A 13,407-nucleotide genomic window follows, 5' to 3' on the forward strand; every position below is an offset into this window, starting at 1 on the left:
TAAAACGACGATCCAGAAAGATAATCCAATGGAAAAGAAGAAAACACCAAGGATTTATAGTGGTTCGGCCCCAAAGAATGGTAATGACCTACGTCTACTTACTGTTATTATTAATATTGAATTTCAAAGCCGTGATAAAAAAACTAGGGTTCTTGAGTTTCACAAACCTTGGAAGAAAATACAATGAAACGATGGATAATTGCACTAAAATATTTAATACAAGATTAGATATTTGATACATATATTAACATAAATTTAAATATTATAAAATATCATTATAATAATAATATATTATACATAACTTAGTTTTTATTAAAAAAATTATTAGTTATATTTAAAAAAGTTATTATATTATATATATTTAAAAATCATAAACAATATTTTTTGTTTAATTTTTTTTTAATATGTTTATGTTATTATTTTATATATAATATTTTTTATTTATTAATAAAAATAATTAATAAATTATATAAATAAAATTAGGCAAATGTGTACTACACTTTACTTTTATTTAGTAGACAAATAAGCCTACCATTTTAGTGCTTGTTAATTAATTATAATGTCCCTATTTGATTAAAAGTAGCAATGTTTGACATAAAGTTTAAAAAAATTGGATTATTAATTTGGTTCATTTTCTTTTGAAAAAAAAAAAAATTTGGTTCGTTTTTATGAAAAAAAAAAAAAAAATTTGGTTACTTTGATTGCTGCTATTTGTTTGTGGTCACTTGGTTACATTTTATTTACTAGTTAATTGTAATCATTTTATAAAATTAAAATAATGATATAATAATAACAAAAACAAATTATTAATAAATATTTTTTAAAAATAAATATTATAGAGAGCATTTGTTTGTGAGGATTTTATTGAATTGATTTCTTATGGCCTACGACACTTGTAAACACGCAATCAGTTAATTCTTTCAACTTATTCGTAGCTAAATTCCAGCATTCATTCTATAAAATAATTTAAGCACAATATTAAATCAGTTAACTTTTTTTCTAAATTATCAGTTAATAACTTTTTTTTTTAGAAAAAAAAATGCGGACGTGCTTTTCTTCCGATTTATCTATATTTATATTTTAATAAAATATAGATTCTAATTAATACATATATTATAATATTAGATAAAATTATGTTCATAAATTGTGCGTAAAATTGTATGATCCTATGTGAAACAAAATCCTGAACAACAATCTTAATTATTATATATATACTAGGGAGGTAGAACCAATGCGCAATAAAAATATCTATTTAATTTTAAAGTTGTAAATATACTTATTCAAAGATATATTTATTTTTATTATATATTTTTTTAATTCTTATATAAATTTTAAATAAATAAAAAATATCATAAAAATAAATAAAAGATGTTTGATATAATGCATGACATAAATATATTAAAAAAATTAGAGCAAAATATTATCTATAATTTTAATAAAAATTTATTCATTTAATATATATATATTTATATAATAGAAGGAGTTTTATAATTCTATAGTATATATAAATATTTATATCAATAATTTCTACATATATATGACATCTAAACACAATATTAACATATATATATTTACATGACTATATGACATGTATATAAATTATAAAATAAATTTTTAAAAATGAGTTAATAATAAAATAAAATAAGAATAGAAAAAGTCATGTATGATTTACAAGATATGTATGATTTAGTTATTTAAATTATCATAAAATATCTTAAAAATATCATATTTTAGTTAATTAATTTATTTTTGTTTAAGTTTATATTTGTTCTAGTTTAATTAAATTTTGTTTAAGTTATAAAATGTATGATTTTATTATTTTTAAATAATTATTATTGTAAAATATCTAAAAAAAAAATTTTATTTTAATTATTTAATTTTAAGTTATGTTTACAATCTACGGTTAAATATAAAAATATTATGAATATAAGAATATCAGTTAACAGAAAAAAAATAAAAAACTGTTAAAACTGTTAACGGTTTATTCTTATATTTATGTAGTTTGTAAATACTTAAACTTAAATAAAATAAATAAATGATTAAAAAAATTTAAAATATGATATTTTTTAGAATTTTACAATAATAATTATTTAAAAATAATAAATAATTAAACAAATTAAAATAAGATATATTTTTTCAGATATTTTACAATGATAATTATTTTAAAATAATAAATAATTAAATAAATTAAAATATGATATTTTTGAGATATTTTACATTAATAATTATTTAAAAATAATAAAATCATATTTTTTATAACTTAAATAAAATTTAATTAAACTTAAACTCACTTATTAGAATAATATCATATTAAACATATAATATAATCTATTATGAATTAGCAACAACTTTTTAAAAAAAATTAGCAAGAAACTTAAATTTAAAATTCATGTATAATATTTAATATTACATTAAATATATAATATATAATATATAATATATAATCTCTTGTTCTCGCTCCAAAATTAAAAAATTAGAACAAACATCAACTTAATCAAAAATAAATAAATTATTTATAAAACTAATATTACTAAGATATATATAAAGTGCTATCTTTACTGATATCATATAGGTCAAAGAATTTTCACTTGAAATTTTAGATTAAACCCATGTATCAGCTAGGATTTATAATAAGATGTCAAGAACCAGATGGAAATAAAGTATAATTATTTACAATTAAAGTAGAGAGATTGTAAAATAAGAGCTGATGATCTAGCTTGGTCTTCAAAATAAACTTCAATTCGCACATACATAAAGGAAAGAAACTACAAAATATATCTAAGACTAAAAAAAAGAAGAAGAAAAACCTGTTCTAAACTTGATGAAAATGAGAAATTAGCCACTGAATGAAAGACAAGCACCTTTTTAGGCATCAGTTACGTCGTCGGCCATAACAGCACAAGGCATCTGGTTGAGATCAATATCAAGCATTAAAGGACGGCGCCCAGTAATCTTAGTAGTGTTACCATTTCTACCAACAAGATGATCATGATCCACTTGAGACGATGATGATGAGGCCATGATCTGAAGCTCACCACCACCATTACACATACTTGATTTAGCTACTTCAACACCTATACCATAAAACTTGGTCCTTTTCATAGTTTTCGCAACTTCAACATCATCATTATCATCTTTTTTCTTAGTATCAATTGTAGTAGCACTACTATGCTTCTTGTTGTCTTTGTTATGAGTTGATCTATGTCCTCCCAAGGCCTGGAATGTCGAAAAAGATTTATCACAGCTACTACATTTGTAAGTAGCAGCAGTAGCAGTAGTATTAGTAGTGCTAAATCTAATCTTCAGCTTCTTATTATTAGAAACGCTTTTCTCATCTTTATTACCATCATCCGTTTCGGTACTATTACTACTACTACTAACACTCACACTGTTTTTCATCATCATATTCTTCCTTTTCAAATCATTAACCCTAGCATATTTTTTTGGATCGGAATTATAATCAGTACCATCACCAGACACAGAAGTAGGAGAAGAATCTGCTTTTACCTGATCAGGTTGTTTTCTCAAAACCCTATCTTGTGAGCGAGAAAGATTGATGAGATCAACGGCCGCAGCTAAAGTAGGGTCACCTTTCCGGCCTCTCCTACCGGTCTCGGACCAACTTGATGACAAACTTTGTAATAAATCAACGGTAGTGATGGAATCTGTACTGGGCGAACCATTGGCCAATCTATCTGAGACTAGTGTCTCCGAAACAGGAGGCTGAATCCCTTTCCAATTCCTATCACGATGAGTTCTCATGTGACCAGATAACGATTTCATTGAGGGGAAATACTTGTGGCAGATACAACATAACATACTATTTTCACCTTTAATCCTGCTTCGAATGTTATTATTGTTACCACTCTCTTGAGTTTTGTTGCCGGCGGAGGCGGAGGCGACTGCAGCTGCGGCCAGGCGTTCCTGCTGGATGTGAAATCTCTTGTGCCCTCCCAAAGCCTTGCCGGAGCTGAAGCGTTTCCCGCAGAAGTTGCATACGTGATTTTTCTCTTCTACAGACTTGAATTCCATGCTCAGCACTATTTGCATGTCTCTTTCTCCAGAACCGCAAAATTATGAAAATTAGCAAATTGTAATTAAAATTGAGCACAATCAAATCGATTTGATCAGATTGAGGTATAATGAAGAGAGTATTTTACTGTGATAGTAGTAGTATACCTTAGAAAAGGAGATAAGCTACTCGGATTCTGGTTTAGGAGACTAAGTAAAGAGTTTTAGAGCTACTGATTTCGGATACTGGTTATTTAGGGCTTAAAGGTTAAGCAAAAAAAAAATAAAAATAAAAATAATAACAGAATAAAAAGTAATGAAACAATATATTTAATGGGAAGAAAAAAAAATACCAGATTAAATTTCGGGTAAGAATCAAACCATACAGCGCAGTTGTGGGGATTTTTAAAAAAAAAAGAATCAATTAAGTCGTTTGAATTAATTAAGTTTCCAAATTGCTCATGTACCCTTCATTAATGCATTTAATTCAACATCCTTTGCCAAAACTTTGTTTTCCATATTGTTTGGCTTTCCGTTATTGTATATGCACCTGCACTACCATTTAATACAATATATTATATAGGTTATTATCGGCTCTTGATTTTTTTTCTTAATTTATTATATATACAAAATTTGGAAAGTGATAATAGTTTTTGACTTTTTATATTCCTTTCTTTTATTCAGAATTTACCATATATATTTATATTCAATATATTCTTTCTCAAGTTTAATTTTCTTTGATATATAATGTTGTGATGGTTATCCTCTTATAATACTTCAACCACGCGTTGATTTATATTCTCCCTAGTCAAGACCGTTAATTTATTTCACCCATATATACATTAATTGATGATATAGGTACCTTATATATTCATCTGAAAAGAAGCTTTACATATATTTTTTATTCAATTTATAAACATAAATTTCTGAATGTAATAGTGAGGTTGAAGTAATTCATCGTTCTCATTTTTCTTTATCCTATCTCGGCCGTGGCGATCACCATTTTTCTTTCCTTACTTGCGGCTGCTTGTCTCCCTTCTGGCGAGCTTTTGGCTTTCAGACACGTGTATTTCATCACCAACATTACATATATTAAGCAATGTGAAAATATTGATGAGAGAAAAATGAAGAAAGAGATGCGAGATAGAATAAATGATGAAAAAAAGTGATAAAGAGAAAAAGTGGTGGTATACATATTAGGAAAAAAAATTGGGAGAGAAAATTGTAGAGAGAATTAACTATCTTAATTACCTACTTTGAAGAAAATCGATTAGTATTAAATTGATTAATCAAATTTAATGTCTATAATGGCATGCTCAAAAGAATATGTATCAAAGGGCTTGTTTTAAAATAATTGGATTTATAAAAACCAATCCAAATCGGTCTAAAATATTAATGTTGTTGATTAAATGTTTGTTTAGTTGTTTCAACTAGTTATACTTGCTTTGTGCTAGACTCGTTAGGCCAAGAGGGAGGTCTCCAACTTAAAGGAGGCGCTTATCTCCGTCAGCGATGGCTCCAATGAACAAAGTAATTTGTTGAGGAAAATAGGAAGAATGATGTCTTGGACGTGAGAGAGATGTGGATGTCAAAAATTAATGCACAGTAAAAGTATGATCATAAGAGTATCTCTAGTGGTATACCATGGTGATATGCATTGTCAAAATATATCTTACTCTATAAAATATTTGCTGCAATGGTTTGTCAAGTTGTATTAAATTTGACACACAATATAACAAGATGTATATTTTGTATCACCATAAATGCTATATTTTTTATTGAGTAATGCTAGGGACAAACATTTTGCACATCCAAAATGCACACAATAATGGGCATGTCACATCTTAAATCACACATAAAAATAATAAGTCTCGCCTTAATAAAAATTGAATGGTTTAAGATGCATGTTATATCATTGTGTATTATGAATGTGTAAAATGAGTGTATTAGTAAACAATTGATTTTTCCATCTACTTTTATAACTGTGCAACATAATACATAAAATTGTGTCAAATATATTACATATTGATTTTTTGTGTCAAATATAACATAATATTTACACGGGAGATGGTCGAAGCCATAATGAGCATAGTAAAAGGGGTGCTGTTTAAGGTTTGGATCGTGGGAAGTACATTATAGTCATGAAACCGTTACTCTTAGTGTGGTGAAGGTTTCTCTAGATCTCAAAATGAATGAAAATTAAAGATGCTTTAAAAATGATAAATCATAGATAGATAGGAGATACTCATTTATAAATATCTATAGTTTTTTTAAAATCAATTAGACATAGCTCACTAAAATGAGCAGTACCACTAACAATCTGTTACAATTTTCAAATATAAACAATTTTAATTTAAGTTACAAAAATATTAACTTACTAATCTATATCTGTGTAGATAACAAAAAAAAAAACAGTTTGTTTTGTTAACTTTAACAGAATATATAAAATATTTAACATAATATACCTTTAAAACTAACTTAAAAATAGATAATTATCAATTATATTAATATAAATTTAAATATTATAAAATATCATTATTATAATAATATTTAATATAAGACTACATATATAATAATTATATTAATAGCAATTCAAATTCAAATTCAAATGTTATAAAATACCATTATATAATAGAAGACTAAATATTTAATAACTATATTAATATAAATTTAAATATTATAAAATATTATTATGATAATAATATATAATCCTATTTTTTTACTAATTATATTAATATGAATTTAAATATTATAATAATATTTAATACAAAACTAGATATTTAATACTTATATCAATATAAATTTAAATATTATAAAATATAATAATAATAATAATAATATAAAATACATAATCTTAATTTTTATTAAAAGATATTTTTTTTTATATATAATATTGTTTATTTATTTGAAATATTTATATGACAATGTTATAAATTTAATAAATATAATTAATGAATTATATAAATAAAATTAAGCAAATGCACTAAGTAAACGTGCATTGCTTGTGTTGACGCTGTTTTTCGTTAACTTAAATCGTAGAGCAATTAAACAACGTATACTATGAAGTGAATGAATAATGAAGAAAGACAATAGGGTTTTTACGTGGTTCAACAGTTAACTCTGCCTAGTCCACGAGTTTGTGTTATTAAGGCTTAAAGATTTCTAGAAATTCTTCAGAGATGAATTACCCAGAAAAGATTCTCCAGCCCAAAAAGAAATCGATCATTTACAAGTGGTCATTCCTCCTCTATTTATAGGGGAGGTTACAGAGTTCATTCCCACATATTTCAGGAAGATATTCCATATATCAATTTAAATAATGATATTAAATGCAATATCTCCTACATATATGGAAACGTCCCATAAGAATCGGGAACGGATAACAGACTAAATAATATCCCTTAAATGTTGGGATTATACAACAATAAATATGTTCATACATAACGGGTTATCCAAGATGACTCATCGGGTCTTCGAGATCAGTGATCGAACCTGTGGCTGTTGAGACTTATGGTATTGTTACGAGCTTACCATCCTACTTCAGGACATGCTCGGACCAGATAAACACTGCCGAAGCTATCACACTCGAGCTTGCACTTCCCAAGCTCGGACTGTTTAATCCGAAGACGATCGATAACCGATGTATCCTAATGTCGTGTTATTTCGAACTCAGAAAGTGTCCCGAGGTTACACATCTTTGAGGTCGTCATTTTACTTCGGAGATCTCACAGCTGGACCATACGATGTATTTCATACATTTCGAGCTCACTCTGACGAGTCCAGTTTTTGAGGTCATAACCTCTAGTCTCGAAATCTGGGTTTAACAGTTTGCCCCCTCAAAAGTATCAGTTCGAATCCTATGAGAAGGAAACTTTTGAACTGTTCCTATTCGAAATGTACCATAAAAAACACTCGAGTGTGGACACGCGTCGAACAGGTATTGATCACTCAAAGTACTTGAGTACCTTGGAAATCTGCCCACGTCTATCCACCTGCCATTCTTTATGGTACTATCAACTCACAGGTCCCTGGCCGTTTGATCCGATATGGAATCTGGTCAATGGCCCAAATTAATTCGGCCTTTTACACTTCCATGGGTTTATAAATAGGACTCTATTCGTCGTCCCCATTTTACTTTCACGTTCGAGTTTTCTGCAGAGAGAATAGAAGAGAAAAACCAGATAATACTGCCCAGTTCTTGCATGTTCTCCAAACCACGAAAACAGAACAACGTGCACCTCTTCGACTCTATGAGATCGTTTTTGCAGCCACTTATTCAATCATCAATCTCTCTGTTTCCGCCGATCGCATTATGTAAGTTTTCTGTTCATAGCTTCGTATGCCCGTATATTTTTCATGCATGTTTACATTGCTACACTGTTTGTTCCCTTGCTAGTTTTTCACATTAGATTGTTTCAGTACATACTAGCCTTAAGGTCTGATATTATGGGTTCCAAACCCAGTTCATGTGTAGGAGACCTAGATATGGTTCTTTTACTGAACATTTTGAATTTTGAATGGCGTATCTTGTACACCAAGATATCGGGTATAAAATTAGGGTTTTGTAAAATGCACGTTTCCCAAAAATTCCACTCTTTGGGTAACTGCCAACTTTTTCCCTGAAATATCGGGATCTTCAAAAATAAATCCACATTCCTTTCTTTCGGTGGAATACACGCTCCGAGAGACTGTCCTCGTCCTTTGGATCGAGTTTGCCTTGTAGCCTCGAACATTCGAGCTTAGGTCATCTTGGTTTTACATTATTTCTTGTTCGCTTGGCCCTCACCCTTTTGCTCTCTTGCTAGATGTTGCAGAACTCAGGAAAATGGTGGGGGTCAAAGCTTGAGATTCCTTATTCACCAGTAACTCCGAGCCCGAATTCCCCTTTTACTCAGAACCAGCACTTGATTCGAGAGCACTAACTGAGGTGTGAGTAAGAAGACATCCGAGATCATTTTCGACGTCAGATAGACGAGGTCGAAGAAGGAAAAAGGAAAAAACTAAGGGTTGCCATCTACCCAGATCCGGATTCCGAGCTTAGACCGATTCCCCTCGACCCTGCGCTCAAAGTGACAGTTGCCTTTAGGCTAGGTGATCTCCAATTCTTACTGATGGGGGAACCTTCTTCCTCACAGCCAACCTCTGTCCCCACCTTGAGGAGGGAATTTTTTGAGGCCAAGCATTACTGGAGCTCGATCTCTTCACTAGGGCAGATCTTCGACATTCTGGCCCTCCACAACATCGGACTGTCGGGCTCACTGAGGTGTCGAGCTTCGGCCTTCCACGAGCGAAGTTGCCACGCGCCGGGAGATGGGAACCCTGACAGCAAGCTAAGATATGCAGCTTGGAGCCATGAACATATGAAGGCAGGGGTTGTACTGCCCTTAAAGTCCTTTTTCAAAAACTTTACGGAGTTTGTTAGGCTCTCCCCTTTCCAGCTCAACACCAACTCATACAGGGTTTTGTCCGCCCTGAGGTTGCTTTACCACGAGCTAAAGTGGGAAGGACCTTCACCAAAGGAGATCCTGTATCTCTTTTGTTTGAAAAGCAAACCCCTCCCGAGCTCGGGGAGGGGACGACTTCTACTACTTCTCGAGCTATCCCAAAGAGAAGAAAATCTTTGAGGATCTTCCCAACCATCCCCCAGACTTCAAAAATGCTATCTTTTGGACGGATGGCTTGGCTCCCTCCATACACTACTCGTTCAAGCGAATTCGTAAGTCCCTGACTAATTTCTTCGTTTTGTGCTCGAGTTTTGTTTGAGCTCGCGCTTAATCATAATATGTTCATTTTTCCAGCCAACTACCATCGTCCCACTCCCACCAAGGAGATGAAAGAGCACAAAGAGGCTCTGCTTCAACTCCCTTACGGAGGGAGGTCTCTCTCCTATCTCCTCCACGAAGACAAGCTCCGAGCCTGCGGCCTCCTGGAGAAGGATCAGTCCACATTTGACTGGTCCAACAAAAAATATACCCAGTGGGAGCTTGTGCCTCTCCCAATTGGCAGCCTTCCTCTGAGGTGAAATGTTAGGCCTCCATCTCCAGTTCAACGCCGCAGGAGCCCACAATTGGGGAACGAGGCCAATGATGAAGTCTCAAGCTCGAGCTCGAGTGACAGAGGTACAGTCATCCTCAGCTCGGATTTGTGGTCTCCTTCACTACTTAAGCATTGTGCAAGGATGATATGGACCATTTTTATGTTTGGTCTTGGGTAGATGAGAGAGTACATAGGTTTGATAGCTGGCTCGGGAAATACGACACCATGTATAGTCTGAACGAGGTATGGAATGGAATAGCCATTCAATACGGGACAAACGACTATAGAGACCTTTCGAGGTTGACTTCCACTTACAGGGAAGGTACTCCCCCCCGCCTCCTCTGAGGATGGGGGAATTACATGGTCACCGAGCACGAGCTCGGGGGAGAGTTCCAGTTAGGTTTCCCTCTACTTGTCTTTTTGTTCTTTGCCTGTCTTTGTCATGCTAGCTTTTTTGTCTTGGAATATCTCATAATGTGATGTGAATGTGCAGGTGATATGGATTCCGACCTCGAATCTGTGCTCGCTAGGGGTGAGGGAGCCCAAAGGAGTAAGCGCCCGAGGGGGTCGCAGAAATCAGACTGACCTGCCAAGGTCCTTAAGAGGACCGAGAAGATACCTCCTCCACCAGCTCCAGCTCCTCCAAGCCCAGCTGTGGATCCGACTCCTCAGGTCGAGGCGTCCTCTACGGTCGTTCCTCCTGTGCCTCCTCCGACCTTGGTCCATTCCGCGCTTGGTCCACCTCCGAAAAAGCCTTCTGTCTCCAAAATGCATTTGCTGTCGATTTCTACTCACGTCAATGAGTATGTAATTGACAATGCAGCCGGATCCCATGGGGCTACACTTGGCTCAGACATTCTGTCTCGAGTGGGCTAGAGTTTTGGTAGCTTCGATGCCCCTCATTGGCAGTTCTTGAACAATGCTCGAGACTGCAACACTCTTTACGAGAAGAGTATCAAGCTCACTGCAGCGGTAACTTTCCTCATCTCGTTGCTATTTGTATTTATACTTAGTTCATTTTCTAATTTGATTTCTTCGTGTGTCAGACTCTTACTGTCTCTGCTCAACTCAACTATAAGTTGAACAATGAGGTTCATTCGAGCATGTCTTATGCCCAGGAGTCAAAGGATCTCCAACTCAAGCTTAGTGACGAGCTCAAGGCCACAAAGGCAAAGATGGAGGCTGAAGGTGAACAACTATAAGCCAAGACAGCCGAGCTCGAGAACCTGAATGCCCGGGTCGCGGAGCTTGAGAAGGTGAACGCCCGGGTCGCGGAGCTTGAAAAGATCAATGCCAAGCTTGAGGAGGAGAAGGCTGCCACTTTCGAGATTATGGAGGGCGAAAAGGCCCGCCTCCTTGCAGAGTTTAAGGAGAAGAAGGATCGGGTGGTTGACTTGGCCATGTATAGGATATGGGTCAGTAATGCCGATCTCGATACCAGCTTCTTAGGCTCTTTCGAGACAGATCTAGTGGCCAAGTGGCAAGCTCGGATCGATGAGGAGGAGGTTGCTCGGGAGGAGGCAGAGAGAGCTAAGGAGGTTTCAGAGAAGGCCAAGGAGGATGCTCCTCCCTCCTAAATCTCTACCTGGGGCTGCGTCCCTTTAAATTTTTTGTAATAGTTCTTTTTTTATCTTCTGCTTTTTATGCCCCCGGGGCTAAGACAATTTATAGCTCATGAAAGAGCTATTTTCTTATGATATTTATGATACCATATTTGACTTTACTTTAATATATTTGTTTTACATTTCTTAGGTCGAAATATTTCACACATTTTATAATAAATGGCCTTATGTCTGCTTATTCATACAAACATGCGGTGGATTTTGAGGCTCGAGCTTCAATGCATTCATGCATAGTTTGCACGATATATCCGTATTCGATCTCGTTATTTGTCAAGGTCGAAAATTACTTTTACCATGCACCCGAAGGTACTTCTATGGTGTGTAACGTAAGTGGTTTAGTTATATCTTGCTTTTTTAGTTACTTTTCCTTGTACTTGGGTAGCTCCCCAAGGTTATGAGGTCGAAACTATCTTTTTGCATGATATTCCAGCCTCGATCTCGACTTAGGTTGAAGTAGGTTATATTCCAACCTACCGTTGATTAGTTTTAGCTGGTTCGTTCCAAACCTATTCAGGTCGTGTTTGGTTTGTAATCCATACACTTATATTCCCGTATTTGGTTACATACAAACACTTATTTTTCCATAATTTGGTTATGTCCAAGCATTTTATTTTTAATAATTTGGTTGTATCCAAACTATGTTATCTCGCATATTTGGTTATATCCAAATACTTTATTTTTAATAATTTGGTTATCTCCAAACTATCTTAGCTCGCATATTTGGTTATATCCAAATACTTTATTTTTAATAATTTGGTTATCTCCAAACTATCTTAGCTCGCATATTTGGTTATATCCAAATAAGTTATTTTTAATAATTTGGTTATCTCCAAACTATCTTAGCTCGCGTATTTGGTTGTATCCAAACACTTTATATGCTATTTCATTTTTTCAAGCTGATGGTATATGTACCACTAATGCCCCCTTAATATCCTATGAGTGTGACCATAGGTTATTAAATTAAGAGAGGGTTTGCAAAAAAGAAAATACAGCATATTGAAACAAAATCGAAATTTATTTATTAATAAGAACATAGTACAGATAAACAAGTATGGTTTCAGGTGACATCATTCCTACACTATTGATAGTAAGGTGGTAGATGTTCGCCATTCCATGCTCGTGGTACCAAACTCCCATTCAATCTAGCCAACTTGTAGACACCAGGTCGGATGACTGATTCGATCTTATAAGGTCCTTCCCAATTAGGCTCGAGCACGCCAGCAGCTGGATCCCGTGTTGCCAAGAACACACGCCTCAGCACCAAATCTTCCACACTGAATTTTCTATCTCAAACTCTTTTATTGAAATACCAGGTAGCTCGCTGTTGGTATGTAGCATTTTTTAGCTGAGCTTCGTCCCTTCTTTCTTCAATCAGGTCCAGACTTACTTCGAGCTGGGATTGGTTCGAAGCTTGGTCATAAGCATGGGCATGAACTGTGGGTATTTTGACCTCGATTGGTAGCATAGCTTCGCATCCATATGCCAGAGAAAAGGGGGTATGTCCCGTTGAAGTACGAGATGTGGTTCAATATGCCCACAAAACTTGGGGCAATTCTTCAGGCCATTTCCCTTTTGCTTCTTCCAACTTTTTCTTCTTCCAAATTTTTAGGGTTTTGTTTACAGCTTTGACCTGTCCATTCACTTGGGGATGGGCCACAGAGGAGAAGCTCTTTATTATCCTGTTTTTCTCGCAAAAGGTGGTAAACAAATCGCTATCGAATTGAGTATCGTTATCGGA

The 13,407-nt window shown here is 33.7% G+C and overlaps 1 protein-coding gene across 1 annotated transcript; it reads right to left on the reverse strand.

Annotated features, from left to right (window-relative positions):
* Positions 1 to 2,865: 2,865 nt before the first annotated feature.
* LOC133792356 (zinc finger protein ZAT9-like) lies at positions 2,866 to 4,050 on the reverse strand. Its single transcript, XM_062230257.1, has one exon. It carries the CDS (start codon positions 4,048 to 4,050, stop codon positions 2,866 to 2,868), a length of 1,185 nt encoding a protein of 394 aa, XP_062086241.1.
* Between the last annotated feature and the right edge of the window lie 9,357 nt (positions 4,051 to 13,407).

Source organism: Humulus lupulus, chromosome 7 (assembly GCF_963169125.1).
Source record: "Humulus lupulus chromosome 7, drHumLupu1.1, whole genome shotgun sequence".
NCBI classification, from domain to species: domain Eukaryota; kingdom Viridiplantae; phylum Streptophyta; class Magnoliopsida; order Rosales; family Cannabaceae; genus Humulus; species Humulus lupulus.